The sequence below is a fragment of the Musa acuminata genome, chromosome BXJ2-6, assembly GCF_036884655.1.
Source record: "Musa acuminata AAA Group cultivar baxijiao chromosome BXJ2-6, Cavendish_Baxijiao_AAA, whole genome shotgun sequence".
NCBI lineage: Eukaryota > Viridiplantae > Streptophyta > Magnoliopsida > Zingiberales > Musaceae > Musa > Musa acuminata.
The window spans coordinates 44,884,249-44,905,733 of NC_088343.1; the positions used below are offsets into that span (position 1 = coordinate 44,884,249).

General features: G+C 38.6%; 3 protein-coding genes across 5 annotated transcripts; 1 reads left to right on the forward strand and 2 right to left on the reverse strand.

The window, feature by feature from the left end:
* Positions 1-965: 965 nt before the first annotated feature.
* On the reverse strand, positions 966-1,791 carry LOC103990022 (small ribosomal subunit protein eS30z/eS30y/eS30x). The gene is made up of 3 exons (XM_009409036.3): positions 1,642-1,791; positions 1,403-1,540; positions 966-1,293 (listed from the first exon to the last, which is right to left on the reverse strand). The coding sequence occupies exons 1-3, from the start codon at positions 1,643-1,645 to the stop codon at positions 1,247-1,249; spliced, it is 189 nt and encodes a 62-aa protein (XP_009407311.1). The 5' UTR covers positions 1,646-1,791; the 3' UTR covers positions 966-1,246.
* An 83-nt stretch (positions 1,792-1,874) lies between these two features.
* LOC135615937 (glycylpeptide N-tetradecanoyltransferase 1-like) lies at positions 1,875-4,010 on the forward strand. The gene is made up of 2 exons (XM_065115039.1): positions 1,875-3,459; positions 3,689-4,010. The coding sequence occupies exon 1, from the start codon at positions 2,099-2,101 to the stop codon at positions 3,431-3,433; it is 1,335 nt and encodes a 444-aa protein (XP_064971111.1). The 5' UTR covers positions 1,875-2,098; the 3' UTR covers positions 3,434-3,459; positions 3,689-4,010.
* A 3,351-nt stretch (positions 4,011-7,361) lies between these two features.
* Positions 7,362-21,191, reverse strand: LOC103990020 (casein kinase 1-like protein 2). Of its 3 annotated transcripts, none has more exons than XM_065115043.1 (14): positions 20,983-21,191; positions 20,782-20,906; positions 20,604-20,644; positions 13,200-13,348; positions 12,680-12,775; positions 12,523-12,593; positions 10,997-11,058; positions 10,738-10,801; positions 10,565-10,649; positions 10,349-10,475; positions 10,138-10,220; positions 9,995-10,055; positions 9,587-9,732; positions 7,362-8,022 (listed from the first exon to the last, which is right to left on the reverse strand). In XM_065115043.1, exons 4-14 carry the CDS (start codon positions 13,290-13,292, stop codon positions 7,729-7,731), a joined length of 1,182 nt encoding a protein of 393 aa, XP_064971115.1. In that variant the 5' UTR covers positions 13,293-13,348; positions 20,604-20,644; positions 20,782-20,906; positions 20,983-21,191; the 3' UTR covers positions 7,362-7,728. The 3 variants fall into 3 exon arrangements, with proteins under 3 accessions (XP_064971115.1, XP_064971113.1, XP_064971114.1); XM_065115041.1 differs by lacking the exons at positions 20,604-20,644; positions 20,782-20,906; positions 20,983-21,191 and adding exons at positions 13,445-13,514; positions 14,420-14,460; positions 14,591-14,987; XM_065115042.1 differs by lacking the exons at positions 20,604-20,644; positions 20,782-20,906; positions 20,983-21,191 and adding exons at positions 13,445-13,514; positions 14,420-14,460; positions 14,591-14,985 and having other exon boundaries at positions 7,814-8,014.
* Positions 21,192-21,485: the final 294 nt, after the last annotated feature.

Genomic DNA, 21,485 nt, shown 5'->3' on the forward strand with positions numbered 1-21,485 from the left:
CCCAAGGAAACGAATGAATCAAATTTCTCCCCGCATCGAACTGAGCACAAATGATGCCTTAAAAGCTCGATACCTCACACTACTACGCCCTCGAAACTGGGTTGACTCAAAACGTCGACACATGCGATGACCTCACTTTTGGCAACGCAAAGCAACTCAAAGGCTGGTGTTCCTTTACACCGCGAACCGAGGTGCGTGCTCCATCTTCAATTCTTCCCACTTCCAATTACAACTCTCTTTCCCCCTATTTACCCAAAATTTAAACCCACAACGATAATAACGTGCACAGCTCTCACCTAAGATTCCTTACACTTTAGTAGTTCAACGCAAAGCCTAACATAATCTCTAGCGTCAATTTCCCCATAGCAATATTTGGCAAGCATTTGCACAACCAACGAATGACAAACAAAGTATATCATAAATCTATTAACAATGGCATCTTAATCAATCTCATCAAAATTAACACACCAATGCAACCAAAAACTCCCCACAACTTAACAAGTTACAGGACATAAGACAACACTTTCAATCCGTATTGATAATAAACTATAATATCTCTTTTTATCTCACATATTTTTACACCTTTATCATCGATTGTCTTTTCCTACTTCTAGGGTTTCTTAAAACGGTACATTCCCTAATTCTTCACCACATCAATATTTCCAACAAAACAAAATAAGAATACAATTTGTTTGAAGTAAATGTGCATGATCAAAGACATTTAATAAAAGACATAAATATAATAATGTCACATAACGCCAATATACATGAAACTGAAAACAAAATAGTGAGAATAAAACCCTACATTCCAAGGCAGCAAAACCAAAGCAACGATGAGATCTTTCACAAGAAAATAAATATCATCAAAGACGTTGAATAGGCTCAGTTTAGAAAGCAACTCCAACCCCCAGTGAAAAGTAGACACCCTACAAATCCAAGGCACCAAATCTAAAGCAAATATGAGATGTTTCAAAAGCACTGATAGCATTAAATTCCAAGAAAATGCATATCATCAGACATTTAATAGATCATCACCATGCATATATTAGTCCAACATACTGAAAGCTAAACCCTATATCCTTGATGCGACAAAATCAAGAAAGCAACTCCAATCCAAAGTAGTTGAATTCGTGGATCATCACCACGCATAAATAAGCAGTACATTGTCCTGAAACCTAAGCCCTACATGCTTAATACGAAAACATCAAATGCTCCAAGTGCTTCTCTCCTGAAAACCTTTGTCTCCCTACTTCTCGGAAGAGTTGGGTCCTCTCTTCTTCCCGAATCCAACAACTGAAGATTACAAGAGAACAAGAAATATCCGAATGACTTTTACGCATCACAATCATATAATCGATAGCTTATCTATCAAAATTAGAGGTCATGGAGGGAGGGAAGGTACCTGCGGTGACGAACCGGCGGTTGTACTGCATCCGCTTGTAGGCCCTGCCCCTGGGCTTCTTCTTCTTGTCCTGCTTCGCCACTTTGGGGGTTTGCCCCCTCACCTTCCCGGCGCGAGCCAGAGATCCGTGCACCTTCCCTAAGAAAAGATTTACCGGTCAATGAAAAGGATAAAACAAGAATAAGAAAAGGTGTGACTCGAGAGTTCGCAGATCGAAGAAGAGAAACGAACGCCCTCACCCATGGCAGATGTGAATCAGCTCCTTCAGCGAGGCGGCGAGAGAGGAGCGGCGTCGATGCAAACCTTTGGATTAGGGTTCGGTATCGAGGTAAGTGACGCTATTTATAGAGCGGCGATCGAGTCGATCACGTGAGATGCACGTAAGTTATTCGGAGGCGTTATTTTGCCCGTCTTATGTTTACAAAAGAACAGGTTTCGCCCAAAACCGGTATACTATCGTCATTCTCCCGTTACTTTAGCGGTCAGAATAAAACGGCCTAAATGTTCCTCTCTCTCTGATTCCTTCGACGGCTCCTCTCCAAACCCTAATCGGTCGATCTACTCCCCATCAAGGCTCTGATTTGCTCGTTCCATGGAGATCTGCCGATCCGCATAGGTGATCTATCCCTTGTCGTCGATTTCCTTTATTTGAGATTCGTTTTGCGATCTCTGTCGAATCCATCCAAAGTTTCCGCCATGGTGCTCGGCGAACACGACTCCTCCTCCCCCGTTGAGGAGCAAACGGCTAACCCGGATCCGCAGCCAGTTTCAGATGCCCCTCCGGCGAGGGCGGCGGCGGCGGAGGGCGACGGCGAGGTCGAGTCCCTGGCGCGCAGGATCCAGGAGGCTCTCGCCGTCGGGAGTCGGCACCGATTCTGGGAGACCCAGCCGGTGGGGCAATTCAAGGACGCCCGTGATGGTAGCCTCCCGGAGGGTCCTATCGAGCCACCGATCCCCGTGTCCGCCGTTAAGCAGGAGCCCTACAACCTCCCCGCTCTCTACGAGTGGACCACCTGCGACATCGACGACGACCAAACCTGCGCGGAAGTCTACAACCTTCTCACCAACAACTACGTCGAGGACGATGAGAACATGTTCCGCTTCAACTACTCCAAGGAGTTCCTCCGGTGGGCGCTCCGCCCGCCGGGCTACTTCAAGGCCTGGCACATCGGCGTCCGCGTGAAGGCCACCAAAAAGCTCGTCGCCTTCATCACCGGCGTGCCCGCCAGGATCCGTGTGCGGGATGAAGTCGTCCGGATGGCCGAGGTCAACTTTCTCTGCGTCCACAAGAAACTACGCTCAAAGCGGCTCGCCCCCGTGATGATAAAGGAGGTCACCAGGCGGGTCCATTTGGAGAACATCTGGCAGGCAGCCTATACAGCCGGGGTCGTCCTGCCGACTCCCATCACGACCTGCCGCTACTGGCATCGCTCGCTGAATCCAAAGAAACTCATCGATGTGGGGTTCTCCCGCCTCGGAGCTCGGATGACTATGAGCCGAACGATCAGGCTTTACAAGCTTCCAGAGGCAACTGTGACACCCGGGTTCAGGAAGATGGAGCTTCGCGATGTCGCAGCAGTCACCCGGCTGCTGAGGGATTACTTGAGCCAGTTTGTGGTTGCGCCAGATTTCGACGAGAATGATGTGGAGCATTGGCTTCTTCCTTTGGAGAATGTGGTCGACAGTTTTGTGGTTGAAAGCCCTGAGACTCATGAAGTGACGGACTTCTGTAGCTTCTATTCTCTTCCTTCTTCGATTCTGAATAACCCAAACTACTCGGGATTGAAGGCTGCTTATTCATATTACAATGTGGCTATGAGGACTCCTCTGCTCCAGCTGATGAACGATGCACTTATCGTGGCGAAGCAGAAGGACTATGATGTCTTCAATGCACTTGATCTCATGCACAATGAGGTCTTCCTGAAGGAGCTGAAGTTTGGGCCTGGTGATGGACAACTCCACTACTATCTATACAACTACCGGCTTAGGAGTGCTTTACAGCCTTCGGAGCTAGGGCTCGTTCTTCTGTAGGTTGTTGTAGCCATGCTGGAATTATGGTGGGTAATTGCCCTTTCATTTTTGTCCATGTTGCTTTCATTACAATTTGCTGCATTATGTGGTCATCATGCTAGTCGTTGTGAGACTGAATCAGGGTACTTGCATTGAGTCCATCATGGGCTGGGCTTTTAGTTACTTTTGCATTCACTGTCGGAGATGCGATTGGAACTTGATTAAATGTGAAATTTATGGCGTCCTTTTTCCAACATTGACCTGTTATTCTTCTAGGTTCCAACTGTCTTAAGGCAATCCTGAAAGGTGTGGCAAGACTTTCCACCGGTAAAAGCATCGGACTCTCATAGTGAACCGAAAGGAAGGTGTAATAGTTGCGTTGTTTTGCTGCTATTGATTGCATTTGTCTGTGTGTATATGTGTGCTAGATTTTCAGGCTTGGTTTCTCTGTTTAAATTGCATATGGTTTTGTTGCATTAGTTTCCAATCTCTTGTCGGAACTTTCGGTTCTAAGCAGTTCTTTGTTTCTACTGTGTGATGTATCCCATTGCTGATGTAGCTTTTATTGTTGGTACATCAATAAGCATGTGTTATTGTATGTTATTATCTCAAAAAACTGCATGTTGTGGAGCTTTAAACCAAAGAAATAGGTGTCTTCATCATCAATCAACTTGCTGAGTTTTTAATCATCTGTGGACATACTTGTGGAACTGAACAATGATGAAGCATGAATATTTATATATAACAAAGATGCTTTTGAAAGGAAATATCATTCTTGAGAAAAGGAAACCTAGTAAGTCGAATATTTGGCGGATGAGTATGTATCTAAAGACACTTGGTAAATTAAAGATCATCTAAGCCAATGTGATGTTCTCTTAGAAGTTCGCCCATTGCATACATAACATAACGTTGCATTTTCCATGTTTGGATGAAAATAGCTCTTAGTTTTGGGAGTGCCGCTTTATCATTGGGTGAAAATAGTGGTTTATTTTTCTTTCAGAAAACCCTTCTTTTCTTTCACTTTACATCACACTGTTATATTTTACCCTCATTTTTCTGTATTTGTTTCACTTTACATTAAAAAACTGCTTGAATGCCAGTATTTTCAATTTTCCATGTCAAGTTGGAAATCAGATGCCACAACATTGTGGCCCAATGTGAAGCTAAGTTTGATGGCAATTTATTGCTGAAGCTTGTGCAATCCTCACATATCTTAGTGTATCACCTTTCTGGATTTGGTTCTTCTCTTGCATGTCGAGGTTGAACCTCCCTTGAGCTATCTATCTGCCTTTTGGATTGGCAAACAACATTTGATCTCTGATAATGAAGTATGTTCACCATTAATGTCTGTGCATATTGTGATCGTACTTTTCTTTGTTTACTTAGCTTTGATACGTCTACAGACATATGCCGACTTAAAAAGAGCATTTTGCTTCGTCTGTTGCTTAAATATGTCGCAAGTTCCTTATCACAATAGCGAAGTTGTGTCGAGTTTCCTGGCCATCTACTTATATTATTAACAGGTGATTTATCCATCGGTGAGGCAGAGAGGGCGGCTTGTTGCCTGGGAGTTACTGCCTTGTATTGCTTTCCCCAAAGTTAGGGTTCACTAAGGCGATAGGTTTTCGCACGTTCATTGCTGGTGAGGGGTGATGTGGGCTGGCCAAGATCGACATCACCATCATTTAGTAAAACTACTCATTAGAGTAAAACCTTTTTTATCCAATGTCACAGATGGTACGTGTCGATGATGATGAAACCATTCACAAAAGGGCAAAAAAAAAAAAAAATCTAGCAGAGCGATATTAAATAACTTGCTTGATATGATGACTCCACCCAACAAAATTAAAAAAAAAATATCAACTGTTTCTTGGAAAATCATCAATATTAAAACAGTTGTGGCCCTACTTTTTGGCTTTTCGACAACTCTCATAAAATAAGACAAAGACAGGTAACTGCAACCACTAACACCTGATTGTAGGCTCTAAAGCAACTTGCAGAAAGGAGGCAACATGTGAGTCTGAAGCTCGTTGTCGATCATTGCTTAGTCCATTTGAGCAAAAATATCCAACAAACCCAGAGAACAACATAGTGAATCTTCCAGGCTGTGTGTTGAGATTACCATTTTAATCATATTAATAACTTTTATTCCTCATTAAAGATCATGTAGGCTAAGTCCATTTGAGCAAAAATATCCAACAAACCCAGAGAACAACATAGTGAATCTTCCAGACTGTGTTGAGATTACCATTTTAATCATATAAATAACTTTTTATTCCTCATTAAAGATCTTGTAGTCAACCCCACATGATCAGGGCTTACCTGGTAAAAACATCCCTATGAGTGTGCCTATAGAATAATCATAGTAGTCATGTTACCACAGGTTTCTCAAGGAGTCAGGGGTTCAAAAGAATTGCACTTGCCTGTAGCAGCTAATGACTGATTTGCACATGACAAAGGTAATTTTACCACACATCATCATCTCAGCCTCAAGATAAATATTTAGGTGTGATTACATAGTATTTTCCTGCCATGAGTTGATACACAGAAGCTATCAGACAATTTTCATACAAGAAATGGAAAATATAGGGAGATAAAGGCCATCAATTAATTTGCAAAGAGACATCTTCCTTACAGGCTTCCCTTTGCCCAACTATCACATACTAGTAAGGGGAGAAACCTTAGGCCTCTAATATCAGCAAACAAGTACTCAAGTTAATGTGCAATGATATCTAAAACTCACTAATCAATTTTTTTTAAAGTTAATTTATCTAAAACGATAATTTGTGATACATGAGCTTATTATAGTTGACGTGGTAATACCAACTCTTTTACATGTAAACATCCAATTTCAGGATACAAAACTTTCCATATTCAAACTGCCTTCTATCCAACCAAATTTGTAAGTTCCTTTCTGATAATCACAAAATATTATTTACCACTACTATAGATCAGAAATGTTAAAACTGTCGCATGGGATTCTCAGTGAGGGATTAAAAAAAATTCTAGGAAACTGAAACCAGCATGAAAGAAGACATGGTTGATCAGAAAATAGGAAAAATAAAAAGAAAAAAAGGAACCACAAATGGCATTCTGTAAGAAATATCATCTAAATTGTAATAAGCACTTCATTCTAGATTCAGCTTGAGGAACCACAAAAGATCCTTTTAAGCATTAAAAGAGAAGCAGAAAGCATCAAGATACCATTTACCACTCAAATGGTTGGTCTGGAGCTTCAGTGAGTTCTATAATTGTTGCCTATTCATCAGATGAGTAACATTGACTTCGTGGGAAATCATCTTAACACTGAAAACAAGAAAAAGTATTCCCCTGCTTTGATCTGTTAAGCTCCGTGATCATATAAAGCAGAGGCTAAACTAAATTTGTATGCAATGAAAGAACCTAAGTTGAAAGGTAATCATAACAAGTATATATAATACTATGATCCATGTACAAACTATGTGAATAAGAGACACAACACAATATACAGTCAATGTAATTAAATGATCTTTTGACTTTAAATCCAAAAAACCATGTTGATGCGGGCTTTAGACATTGAGTAGCACTCTTGATCCAAATGCTAAGACTTCACACTTTATATTTTGTGCAAACTTTTTTTTTTTAATTTTACAAATGATAAGTGATGAATATGAGATTTGAACCAAGACCTTACAATGATAGATTTTTTATCAATTAAGCTAACCGATATTTTCAAAATATGATGGATAAGATTTGAAACATTCAACCTTTGATAATTGAATCTAGTACCGTATCAATATTTAAGATATAATTATATCAGATGAAATTTTAAACCCTCATTCCAAACTAATAGTTTGTGTGTAAATAGGATGAGGATGTCTAAATCCAACCTTAAATTATTCAAACAACATACAGTTAATATCCTACAATAGATATTAAAGTTATAATGAACAGTTTCTCATGCAGGAAATTCCACAAACAAAGCCATACTCAAGATAACATTAAATATTGAAAACTAACATTTTAATGTAATTGTAAAGTACAGAAAAAAATTTACAAACAACATACTAAATAGCATTGATGCAATGATAGAAATCATGAGCCATGGCAACAACTCTAAATAAATGTACAGCCATACCACGGGCATCCAGAAGCTGGACATCATAGCTCCTCAGATCCACCATCAATCTTTTCTTGTCTATGGGGACACTTCCTCTAATCAGCAGGTCTAGAGACCAACTCATGGCAAGGAAATGACTAATCTGACTCATGCTCTGTTATACATATTTACAGAGTGAACGTAAAGCAAGGCCACGGCAGCAGCTTGGTTTACAACACTAGTATCTGATCCTCTTATCATGATCGAAGCTAAGACCCCTGATACCTTTGAGGGTGAATTCATAGTTCTTAGTGTTTGCTAAATTCCTTCCAGAGGAAATGCGCCTGGGATCTGCAGAATCGAAGGGGGAATTCCCCTCGGAACTCGAAACTTTACAGATAGTCCGAGGACTCTGCTCCGTGGTGTGAGTGCATGATTGATCTGCCCCAGAGCCCCACATGTCCTGGCTGCTAGAAACAACAGCTCGCCTTGAAGATCCGCTTGATTGCCCCAGAAAAGTCGAACTGGAAAACTACATGCATGCCTCCAACATCAGGAGATATACTTAATGCAGAAATACTAGTTAAACAGTTAACATTAATCATATCATGCAAATGCAGTTGCCATTTATCAAGAATTTTGCATCGTAGTCACATGTCCCACAAATGACTTTAACTTGGAAAAGATCAAACAATCTCTAGGAAAAAAATCATGTGCTTAATTTACCATGGTACACAGATAGACAGCAGGAGGAAAACAAACAGCTTTACCAATAGAGAGAGCACTATAAATTTCTGACAACTGAATTATTATTGTCACCTTGAAAATGATTCCTTATAGTAACATTTATAACTACTAAAAATTACTTAATTCAGAATTTGCAAACCCAAGACAACAGTGGATGTCAACCTAAGTTTACCTGGATTTATCATTTTAACTGTACTGCAGCTAATTCAAAAAATGAAGTTCCCAGTTACCTTCTCTTAAGTGCTTCTCTTAAGTGTGGTAGTTTCAGGATTTATAACCAAATAGAAATTTGGGAATGAGCAAAACTAGAAAAAGAGTGCTACTGTTGTAGGAAACAAAAGAATCTAAAAAGCATAAACAATATTATATATGGAAGGAAGTCTATTGATAAAATATGTTGTCACTAAAAAAAGTTATTTGTCAAAATAAATATGAAAATGTATCTTCCTTCAAGACAAAAAAAAAGAAACGATTGATATGTCTTGATTTACATCCTGATTATTTATCTTCTTTTAGTTTTCTTTTTTTCCTGTAAATTAAGAAAAGTTGAACTGACAGAAGTTTTCTCCACAATATATATGTGGTGTGAGATCACATCCCTAGAATGATTTCAAGAGCAAGAGTGAGTCCATCCAGTAGTTATCCCAATAATGTGATGTTTTCTTCCACATTTGAATTGTACCTCAGCATTCATTTCTGGACATTAATCCCTGAGTGATGTATGATTTTATCATGTTTCTATCTTCTTTAAAACTTCTTTTTCTATTCCACAACCATCAAAGCCTAGTTTAAGTTTTAATTACAAGAGAACTTCATACATCAATTCTACATCAAATTGATATCAGTGTCATTTGTCCTATAACAGACTGGCATAAGAGAAACATGTTGTACATCATATTGGTGTCAAAAACACCGACCCTAGATCAATATTACTACAACTCAAATTTTCAATACCTAATGAGCCTCAAACCCCAAAAGTTCCAGATTAAGAATGTGTCAAGAACCTTATTATCTTACAATGCCTATGTAATTTATAGTCAATGTTTCGTATGTGTATATCATATCGAAAGAAGGCACCATATATCATGTTATTAAGTTATACAAATTACACATTTATGTAGCTCTGCTTATATATCAATGATCTTCTAGGTGTCCAATAACAACCTCAATTACCATCCCACAACCTACCATACTGGGAGAAGACCTGTGTGCCAAACAATATTTTATTGATTGACTATCAACCTCATCCAGCACGGCACCAGACCAATAAAATATAGCATATTATCGAGTTTCAAGCACCACAAATTCGACATCTCTATTGGAGTGAAAGAAAGAAATAACAAACTCACCGCAGCTTCTTTGTTGACAGACGGTTCATTACCAAGAGGAGTCTTCTGTTTTGCCAAGGTCCCTGCATGTACAGCTGGAGGTGGAACTCGAGCAAGATGGGGGGAGTCTGCTGCTGGCCAGCCACTTATCCTTCCTTCTTCACCACCTAGAATACAAGTTGAACCAGTAAATATCATCCTCTAAAATAAAGACGATTGGATATACTTTCATCAATACGAGTCGATATGCTAAACAACCATGAATTGAAAATCAAACTAAAATAAAGAAATCAAAACATAACAGGCAACAAATTAGCACAAATAGCAGACAAGTGTGACAAGACAAACTGAAAACTAAAGATAAGACTAGCTTCACGGAGTCACTTAGTTCCATTGATATCAATAGAACAATTTAAAGAAGTAGCTTACCAGAATGTTTATCATTTGCAGTGGCAGGAACCAAACCAGAGCTAGGTCCAACACCAGAGATCTATGAAACATGATAAAATAAGAACCATTTCTTCAGGGGAAAAGAGGGTTTAACTAAAAAATAACACATGCTCTTGACTAACAATAGGACGTGGAGGAGCACTAGCATTCTGTGATTGCTGAGACTTCAAAACTGTCCAATCAAAAACATAATCAAACTGGAAGCCTGCATCATAAAGAAGCAGTAAACAATCATTATCCTGAACATGAAAATTCTGCATCTTCAGTAATATAGCTTTTGCCAATTGACATGTATCTATATTTGAAATTTAAAATTTATTTGAAGAAATTAACCTTCATGAATAAAAAGGTCCCTGAACAATCTCTTAAGGTATGCATAATCTGGCTTATCATCGAAACGTAGCGATCGACAATAGTGGAAGTATGATGCAAACTCCGAAGGATAACCCCGACATAAAGCCTGAGAATAATTTGAAATTCTTCTATTATCAAATATAAGGGAAGAAAGACATACTGACTGCAACAAGTAACTTAAATAAGAGAACTTACTTCAATGGATGTGGCTACTTTTCTTTCACTAATTTTTTCATATTTCTGTTTCTTAGTTCCAGCTTTTAGACCCTGCCATGGAAGACTGAAAAAAAAAAAAGGGAAAAGAGACAAAAAGTTTAGAGTAATGAATTCAAGGAAGGAGAAAGAAGGCTCGAGGAAAATAAGCAGACCTTCCTCTTAAGAAGTACATAAGAACATATCCAAGAGATTCCATATCGTCTCTCCTGCTTTGCTCTTGGCAGTCAAAAGCATAAAGATAACAGTCAGACTAAAGATGTCAAAATGTGGAGAGAAAAACAAGAAGGGCAACATAAAGATGCACAAGAGGCAGGAGCAACAGAGTACTATCTAGTAATACTAAGACATCATATACAGGAGATATTCAGAAAAAATATTTAAAAAGTGATGTGAAAAAAGAAGACAGCATACCGATGCCAAGATGGGTGTTAACACTTGCATACCTTGCTGTCCCAGTCAAGTTCTTGTTCTCTCTGCAATAGTTCATAATAACATTATAATACAAAAAGGAGCTTCAAGTTCATTCAAATATTCAATATGTTATAAACACTTGATCCACAATCCAAAGAGAGTCCAAAAAGGTTCTGGAAAAGAGTCATGCCATCCTAGCATCATCTTGGACCAAGTAGATGTAAACTCAATGTTGTCAAACAGATATTTTCAACTAAACCAGACCCACCAACAAACTACAGCATAGCTAAATACATATTAAATGATATATAACCAACCAAAATCTTAATGCTGCATTTTGTTAAGGAAGAAAAGACCACATAAATGAACAAACTTAACTGATAATTAATTTGAAGGCAGATAAAGAACAAACTGAATAAACATATTGAAAGCAAATGCATATCATTCTAAAGTTTACTCCATATTTATATAAAGCTATGAGCAGGTGTGAACACAATTGAACGAATTAAACAAAATTGGTATTCGCTTAATATACTTCCACTTCTCTCAAAATGCAACCTTCCAACTATGTACGAGTATTTGCTATGCTTCCAGTTCTCCCAAAAGAAACCTTTGAGCTCTTGGAAAATAAGGGGACACAGCAATGTGCAAACTGATAGGATAAACTAGTTACTCCTGTGTCATACCAAGAAAGTTGACAGCGAGTGCCCCTATTTGTTCTAGAAAATGACTGTCCACCTTATCCAGTATGCAAGGCCATACCAGAGGCTCATTTGGACATAAGAACAGATCACTATACTTGGAAGGACTGTAATAAATAAAAAAATCAAAATTTACAAAAAGTACACATTTAGGATGGTTAAAAGCAAAGTTCGTGGGGTCCAGCCAAAATGCTGATATGAAACAAGCAAAAAATAAAGTTCCTTGTCCACTTTCATTCCACATGGCACAGATGAACTTGGATTATCTCAAAATATGGAACTGTAAGGTCATCATTCTACAATCTACAGGGTGAGAAAGAGAGGGGCGGAGGACTAAATGGTGTCAGGTAACACATGCTTTAAGGAGGTATCCAATTTTTTCTTTAAAAAAAAAGATTAAAATACTCTTAAAAAGTAAATAAAAAATGACTATAGGACCAATATTGATTTTTTAAAAATTGGTCAATTATCAAACTGGACAGGCCAAGGATCAGGTAACTAGTCAGACTGGCCATTCAAGTGCCCGTTTAGTAACTATGGTTATAAAAAGTTCAGTGCAACTCCAAATTCCCAGTGAAAAAACATATTACTGATGGTAAGACTACTTGTTAATGATAATATATGGAATACATCTTATGCCTTGAGACAACTGATTCACTGCAAGCCTCCACCAGAAAAATACTGAATCATCTCAATGCAAAGGTTACAAGGTATGTTTCAATAGAAATCTCTAAATTCCAAACATGTCTTTGCTACTTGCGAACATTCAGAGCAATAATTCTAGAGAGAATACATTTATAAAAGAATTGGTTAATAAGATCTTACCTATATGGAATATGCTGATGTGTTGAACTATCTCTGTACTTCTTGGCAAGTCCGAAATCAATAATGTAAACCTAAATAAAAATGAAAAAAACCTTAATAGAAAAAGACAATACACCTGATCGTTTTACATATATAAAACAGAAACTAAAAGCCCCACCTGATTAGCTCGTCTCCCAAGACCCATAAGAAAGTTATCTGGTTTGATATCACGATGTAGAAAATACTTAGAATGCACAAATTCAACTCTATTGATCTGTAAGTGAAAAATAAAAAAATTAAATTCTCAATTGAAAAGAAAAAAAGTTAAAGAGTGGAGCTTGTAAACAAGGGTATGGTGTGAGATAAAATCACTTCTAGTTGCAAAAAAGAAAATGTTAAAGGATGGTGCTTGCAAACAAAGTTAGGGTGAGAGACGGCACTGCTTAAAATACAAAAATTCCGTTCTGACAAACTGCCACTAGTGATCATAGACTGTTTATCAACAGAATCAAATATGAAAGCATACCCAGAGAGATAAGCAGAGCTAACAGACAAGAAAGCTGAAGATGAGGCTTAAGATATTATATGTGAATACCATCAAAACAACTTTGTAAAACAGGCATCTTTAATGAAATTTCAGTTAAAGTTGAAAACTGTGGTCCATAATATTAAAAATGCCCAGTATGCTATTGCGATACCATCTGATCTGCAAGCATCAAAACTGTCTTTAAAGAAAACTTTCTGCCGCAAAAATTGAACAGGTCTTCAAGACTTGGCCCCAATAAGTCCATCACAAGGACATTGTATTCACCCTCAATCCCATACCATCTCACGTTTGGAATTCCAGCTGCCAAAACAAAGAAAAAGAAGAAATTTGCAATGATGAATAAGAAAAGTAGAAAAACTTGTTCCAAACAATCAAAAAAGAAAAAAAATTTCATACTTCCACCCTGTAAAATCTTGTATAGCTTTGATTCGTATAACAACTGCGGATGCTTCGTCTTAACATTTTCCTAATAAGAAAGAACACATAACCATCTTAAACAAGAAAAAGATTTGAAAACCCACCATGGCTACAGCAGAAAACTTTTACAACCAAACAATAATCCCTTTCTACACTCTCAACAAGTCAAAACAACACAAAACCATGTCTTGAACTTAAAACAATTATTAAAAAATATGACAGATGATATCTGCATCAAATCACACGGGACAGATAGAAGAATACTATGGTAAACAAGAAAAGAGAAAGTTCTTTTATAACAGCAACAAAGATATTTGACTTCTTTTTCCTGAATTAAGATGGTACACAAATCAGTTCTTTTATCTCAGCTGTTAATGAGAATGGAAACAGAATCACCCAACTATCATATAACTATCATATAAGCTAGTTCCCCTTAAGCAAATCATTATACATGCAACGGGCTACAAGACAAGTGAAACCATGTAAACTTAGCAGTCATATCCTTGTAGTTCTGGAAACAAAAAAAAAAGGCAGACACACAGCAATAAGACATATAACAACTATATTATCCATTTACTATTGTTCCCTGGAGTCTGGAACCCAGGTAATTATCCAAATAATGTAGCACCCTTTCTCTGCATTACCAATGGGAATCAAGGAACATATTTTGACTTCAGATGCCCTAAGCTTAGCATAAGTTCCTGACAGATGAAGTTCCATACATATTGCTTAAGGTACAAGGACCTCTTGCACAACCACCGGGGGACTGCAATTTTGTAAACCATGCACCTCAAGACCAAAAGTAAAATATATGCAGGCAATGAAAGAATTCAGCAATTATTTTCGAACCCCATCAACATAGAGTATCTACTAAACGAACAATAGATTATCTGCAGGGCACCGAACAGGGAAAAAAATCGGAAGCTATAATCCTCGTTAAAAGGCAAAACTTACGAGCTTTATGGCAACCTCTTCGTTTGTTTGGATATTAGTTCCTGCATCAAAAGATAACAACAACAACCCCACACGATCAGATTTTTATCATTCCTGCAACAAAAAAAGGAAAAATCTGCACGAAGTAGCACCCGAATTGAGAAAAGATCGAAACCGAAAGAGGCCACAGACCTAAATAGATCTCTCCAAAGGAACCGCTCCCGATCTTGCGACCAAGGCGGAACTTGTCCCCCACGCGAGGCTCCATCCGACGGAGATCAGAAACAGGAGCGACCGCAACGCTCCCGACTCAAGGATTTCGCAATCGAGATTAATCGATCGAGGAATTAAGACGAGGATGTCAACCATTAAAAAAACATAATAATAATAATAATCTCGAACAGAATGAACATAAACTACGTTTCTTTTCTTTCGTGAGTTGAGGAAGGTGGATTTGACCAGTCGAGATTGGGCGATTGAGTTGGTTGGCCTGACGCATCGATGAAGAAGAATGTGGAGTGAGAGAGGGAAGAGTTGGAGATAGTCATACATGTATATAAGCCTTTTGTCAATCGTTTTAACACGAACAGAGGTCGGTATGGGAGATAAAGAGAGAGAAAGATGGCAGTGGTTTAATTAGTTAGAGGTGCAAAGGCTTATCTTTTGTGAGACTGTGTTGAAAAGAATAAAGACTTTTATTCTTCTTTTTTTTGGTGAGGGTGAGAGGTTGGGACTATGTAGGATTGGCTGTGTGGGGAGGATGGAGACTTCTTTTCTGAGGTTGATAGGTGGGCGACTGTGTAGGAGGAAAGCCCGACCTGTTGACATTGGGATCTACGAAGATTGGTTGGCCCGACTTGGATTTCCCTATTTTACACTTGTGTTACAAGTTTTAATTATTATGGGCTGATGCTTAACATGGCGGTAAACAATTTCATTTTTAGAGTGAATAGTGAGTTGTAATCTTCCATTAGCTCCTCACAATAAATCTATGATCAATTTAACGACTTAGTCATTTTGAGCGTATGATCGTGTCTTATCGGTATGATCGTTTTGAGGAAAGTGATTATATGATCATTTCAAGATCTTGAAAGACGTAATTGATTCGAGGAGTGATCATCAGTTGACTCAGGATTGGTCGAGTTGGAGTGAGATCCAATCTTGGGCGCATATATTTGCCTCGTTGACATGATGAGATAATAGAGATTAAGTAAGAGCTTCGGTTGTCGATTTACCATTTGGAGTAGATTGAAATTATTGTCAAAGTTTAATGACTAGCGATTGCATGGATTATCATCTTAGACCATTAGTGAATGCATAGATCATTGTGGGTGGGTGTAAATGACTACTTGCCAAGTCTCATCATTAAGCCTTATAACATAGTCAACTAGTGATAGACATATTTTAGATCCCGATCATATCACGACCCACGTCGCATCATGCTCCTGCCAAGTCAGCATGAGAGGTGCTTCCCCGCACTGAGTCGAAGCCCATACAAGGAGGCGCCCCCTAGGCAAGTCCCATCCCGAAAAACTCGGGACAATGCCGCATGGCGTCGTTCCGTGCATACCAGGCAGTGATCGTATAATGGTACCATCTCATCACTTGGGAAATCGACCGTCATGCTAAATCTGCGTACGACTGATCATCGAGCAACAATATAAAAGCCTCTGACCAGTATCTGACCAGGGGAAAGAAAAAAAGGCAACTGACTTAATTTGCGAGGGGCTCAAGTCGGGAACCTCCCGATCAAGGCCTGTGTATAAGAACTCAGCCACACCAAGAGGTGCGATCGTCCCGACCAAGAGACGCATTCCCAAAGATGACGTTAACATCCCGACCCCTGATCCAATTGGTGTCAGCACTTCTTCCAAATGACTGAAAGACGTGTTCCTAGAAGACGGCGTTAACGTCCCGACCCCTGATCCAACCAACTCTAGCACTTCGCCCAACCAACTGAGATCTCTGGACATCGACTCGTTGACCAAATCGTGCTGACTCCTCGGCCACGACGTATAAGTTCATCAATAATTAGGAACAAATCATTACCTTATCGAATGGTTAACAGCACCATTGCAGATTTCTTGCATCTTTCTTGCTTACGAAGTAGACTTTGAATTCTTTTACTAACTATCTAAAAGATATGATCGGATGAAACTGAGAATATCATTCCCGAGCATTTCCTTAAAGAAAAGTGTAACATATGAGAGTGCGATACATGGTGTGTGGGGCCAATTGTATCATGAATGCATCGTGATTATCCAAGGGGTCATAGAGCTTCCAAAGTCTCTAGATTTGATAGATGGAAATCGGAGGGAATAAGTTTCTCATGAATTTAATGAGTGATAGGAGTTTTGCTTGACAAAACCACTTAGTCCAGCTCTTAACCCTTTTAGATCTTGTGTTACATGTCATCAACTATTCATGCAAAGTTAGACTTGTCTTGTTGGTGGAGTGCACCTCATATTGAGGTAGACATTGTTGAGACTCGACTCGATTGGCCTATTGAGGAAGCAATTACGATGGTGAAGGACGATGACTTGGAGTTCTCTATGATGCTCAAAATTGATCTCGATTAAGAAATTTTTTTATGATTTATCAACAATTAGATTGTGTGTTATTATGAGTTATGTCAATTATGAGTGAAAGGGACAATGGTCTATATCATCCTAGTGATTCTTATTGGGTGAATCCATACAAGTCCTTAGTAAGCTGACTTAGAGTTAGATTTCCAATTGGAAAGAAAAACCATGATCACTTAGGACTCATTGATAGCATATATCTAGAATCAATCTGGATGCTCCTTTAAAGAGGTCGACTATTGTAATAAAAATTAAGAGACATGTTTCTTCGTCGATATGTTCTTATGGGACTTTCTATATTTGATTTTCTTATAATATTATTTTGAGGGCCTTCCTTTTAACGCTATGCTAAGGTCAAATTTAGTCATCAATTCAACTTGGTAAAAATGATTCGACTTAGACTTGTTTTTTAGTACTATCATACATGAAATAATAAATCATTAAGTATTTAAAACTTAAAAATCAAATATATTTATAATTTTATTAGAGGAAATAACATATCACTAGTCAATTTTAATTTATTGACTATAATATCTTTAAAAATCTTTTAAATTTTAAAATACTTTTTAATTTTTTGGACGAATATCGAAAAAGAAAAAAAGGTCGTGGTCTGGTCTAAGGAGGGGAGGTGGGCGTGGTGGATGCGATGTGCGCCGACCTGTTATCCTCCCACCGTCAAGAGAGAGTGGTTATCGCTGCTCTGTTAAACCAGCCTGACGCGGTGCCCTCTGCTCTAAGAACCATGAAACACAGGCCTTCGTCCAAGCCGCATGGCTCAGCTACCTGACTTGGAACGGGCAGGCCAGGCTTCTACACGATCGCAACCAACCCAGCTGTGGCTCCATAGACCATTCCAAACCTCATTTGCCCCCGCTTGGGTTACAAGCCAACGTTACCTGGCTCGGCGTTAGAAGCGCTTCCAAAGCTTAAGATAAGGTTTATACATCTAATTAGAATGGCGATGTGGGACTAATACAACATTCGTCCTCAGCAATTCATGCACCAATTGTTTATTGTCTTTCTCTTCTTTGACGTAAAAGCTTCGGTTGTCATATATTGATTTATCATTCGGAGTAGATCGAAATTATCGTTAAAGTTTAATGGCTAACGATTGCATGGATCATCATCTTAGACCATTAGTGAATGCATAGATCATTTATCATGGGTGGGTATAAATGACTACTTGTCAAGTTTCGTCATTGAACCTTATAACATAATTAACTATGAACAAATTATTACCTTATCGAATGGTTAACAGTATCACACAATATATGAGTGTGAGAAATGCCGTGTGGGGCCATTTGCATCATGAATGCATCGACGTGATCCAAGGGGTCATAAAGCTTTCATAAAAAATCTCTAGATTTGGTAGATGAAAATTGGAGAGAACAAGTTTCCCAGAAATTTAATGAGTGATAGGAGATTCGCTTGATAGAACCACTTAGTCAAGCTCTTAACTCTTTTGGATCTTGTGTTACATGTCATCAATTGTTCATGCGAAGTTATACTCGTGTTATTGGTGGAGTGCACCTCATATTGAGGTAGACATGGTTGAGGCTAGACTTGATTGGCCTATTGAGGAAGCAATTACGATGATAAAAGAGTGGCTTGTGATATTGGGTCAGTTGGTGGGACGATCGACTTGGAGTTCTATATGATGCTCAAAATTGATCTCGATTATGAATTTTTTTATGGTTTATAAACAATTAGATTGTGTTGTTATGTTTTATGTCAATTATGAGTGAAAGGGACAATAGTCTATATCATCATAGTCGAGTCTTATTGGGTGACTCCATACAAGTCCTTAGCAAGTTGACTTGAGCTAGATTCCCAATTGAAAAGAAAAACCATGATCACTTACGACTCTATTGATAGCATATATCTAGAATCAATCTGGATGCTCATACAAAGAGGTCGACTTCCTTTTAACATTATGGTAAGATTAAATTTGGTCATCAATTCAATTTGATTCAAATGATTTGACTTAATCTGTTTTTGAGTATGATAAAAAGAAGTCATTAAGTATTTGAACAGTATCATGCGTCCCTTAACCCAATTGGATTCAAGAATCAAATATATTTGTACCTTATATCATGTTTTTTTTTTTTTAACTTTATAGGGTTTGTTTGGTAAAATCACTCTGATGATTAAATTAGTGTACGTCCATAAGCATCTAAAGCCGATGTGTTTGTTAAGTAAATTTTGAATGAAATCATATTTAAGAAGATCACCTTATATAACATCATTCTTATAATTATCTTGCTTCTTACACAAGGATTTGTCTAGTAAATTAATATATGCTCATAAGCATCTAAAACCAGTGAGTATTTATTAACTTCTTCATCACTTTCGATAACTAATATATAACATGTCTAGCTTATATATAACATGTTATATGTTACATATTAGTTATATAACATCATGCAAGCTTATTAATTGCATGCTCTTTTGAAGCAAACTGTTTCTTGGAAAATCTATTTGTTAGTGAATTGATGCACTGTGGTTGATGAGTTAGCATGACTTGATTCACGGGTCGATGTCGGGAGTCTTCGATCGTCTGAGCTGGTTACCGAGGTCGGAAAGCTGGTTGGTGACTCTTACTCGAGACGTTGGTTGATGGTTCTCCACCGGGATGCTGGTCGGCGCGTAGGGGGAGACAATCTCTCTTGATCGAAATAATCTTACTTTGGGGATGATTGCTCTCTTGCACAGAAGGACCCGTTGGGTGATTACCGACTATGACCCATCAATCAATCAATCAGTGTGAAGTTCTCTTTTTTCCTTTTTTCCCCTTGGGCCAGATGCTGCCATGAGCTTTTATACTATTGTACGAGGGTTGATCGTACGCGGATTTGGCATGACGATCGATCCTCGAGAGATGAGACGGTACACTTATGCGGCCGCCGTCCCGGGCTTACCGGGTCGGGACATACCGAGCAGCGTCTTAGTATGATCTTTGGCTCAGTGTGTGAGGGTGCTCCCCTTACTGACTTGACTGTAGCGTGGCATGACCTCGATTGTGACGTGACCTGAAACCAAAATATATCTTATCACTGTTAATGATAGATTAATACATCTTTATCGAATGGAAGCGATGCAAACTGTTTACTCGTAAGGATAGGTGATACCATTTCAAATTGAGTTGGACATCAATTTAATTCAAAATTTTAAAGTTAATAAATTATAGGTTAGACTCGAATATATATCATTCGGCTTTCTTGATGTTTATCAATATGAGGCTATTTTCTTCGTCATCTTTTTCAATCTCTCCTCACACATGAACATCTTCTTTGAACATAATTACCTGAAATGAGCTTGCATCAGATAACTAAAACCAGATGACTCATGTGGCATTTTCTTGACAGTATTCCAAGATTTCTTCTTTCCGTAATAGATGCACATCTTTGTCTTGTATGATGGAACAGTAGAAAGCCTGATGAACAGTAGAAACCATGCACCTCAAGACCAAGAGTAAAATATAAGCAGGCAATGAAAGAATTCAGCAATTATTTTCGAACCCCATCAACATAGAGTATCTACTAAACGAACAATATACTATCTGCAGGGCACCGAACTGGGAAAAAAATCGGAAGCTATAATCCTCGTTAAAAGGCAAAACTTACGAGCTTTATGGCAACCTCTTCGTTTGTTTGGATATTAATTCCTGCATCAAAAGATAACAACAACAACAACAACCCCACACGATCAGATTTTTATCATTCCTGCAACAAAAAAAAGGAAAAATCTGCACGAAGTAGCACCCGAATTGAGAAAAGATCGAAACCGAAAGAGGCCACAGACCTAAATAGATCTCTCCAAAGGAACCGCTCCCGATCTTGCGACCAAGGCGGAACTTGTCCCCCACGCGAGGCTCCATCCGACGGAGATCAGAAACAGGAGCGACCGCAACGCTCCCGACTCAAACCCTGTCCAAAGAAAAAGAGGGTCCAACAAGAACAGCGAAGCCCCACACTCAATATCACGAAGACATCATCGACTCACCGTAACGAAAGAAGAAGATGATAACAAGGATTCCGGCAATTCGATCACGCAAGGATTTCGCAATCGAGATTAATCGATCGAGGAATTAAGACGAGGATGTCAGTGTCATTAAGACGAGAGATCTGCTTGCAAAAAAGTAGGGTTTGACGGAGAGGGGAGAGAAGGGGAAAGAGCGGAGAGTGGAAGGGAAGAAGCAGAGGATAACGTATTCGGTCACGCTTTATTCCCGTTGGTGTTGGAACAGCTTGTGCTGAATAGCGTACTAACGATACAGCAAACTCCAACCTACGTATTAGGCAAAATTGTAGTATTGCGCAACTTTGGAGTCATGTTTTGGCGACACCTTTGAGGTGAGGCCTTATAGTCATCATCATTACATTCATAAATGATTTAATTATTCTTTATTTAATTATTTTTATTTTGGATGAATATATTGTATGCAAAAAAGAAAAAAGGAAAGGATTTTAGAATGCATCAAACGTCTTAGATTTTTTTTTTAACTA

Coding starts and splice junctions, on each gene's coding strand:
- LOC103990022 (XM_009409036.3), bottom strand. Junction 1,294..1,402: donor CCGCCGGTTCGTCACCGCAG/GTACCTTCCCTC, acceptor TGTAATCTTCAG/TTGTTGGATTCGGGAAGAAG.
- LOC135615937 (XM_065115039.1), top strand. CDS start 2,099: ATGGTGCTCGGCGAACACGACTCCTCCTCCCCCGTTGAGGAGCAAACG.
- LOC103990020 (XM_065115041.1), bottom strand. CDS start 14,666: ATGGAGCCTCGCGTGGGGGACAAGTTCCGCCTTGGTCGCAAGATCGGG. Junction 12,594..12,679: donor TTGGGAGACGAGCTAATCAG/GTGGGGCTTTTA, acceptor ATTTTTATTTAG/GTTTACATTATTGATTTCGG. Junction 11,059..12,522: donor CATCAGCATATTCCATATAG/GTAAGATCTTAT, acceptor GAACTATTGCAG/AGAGAACAAGAACTTGACTG.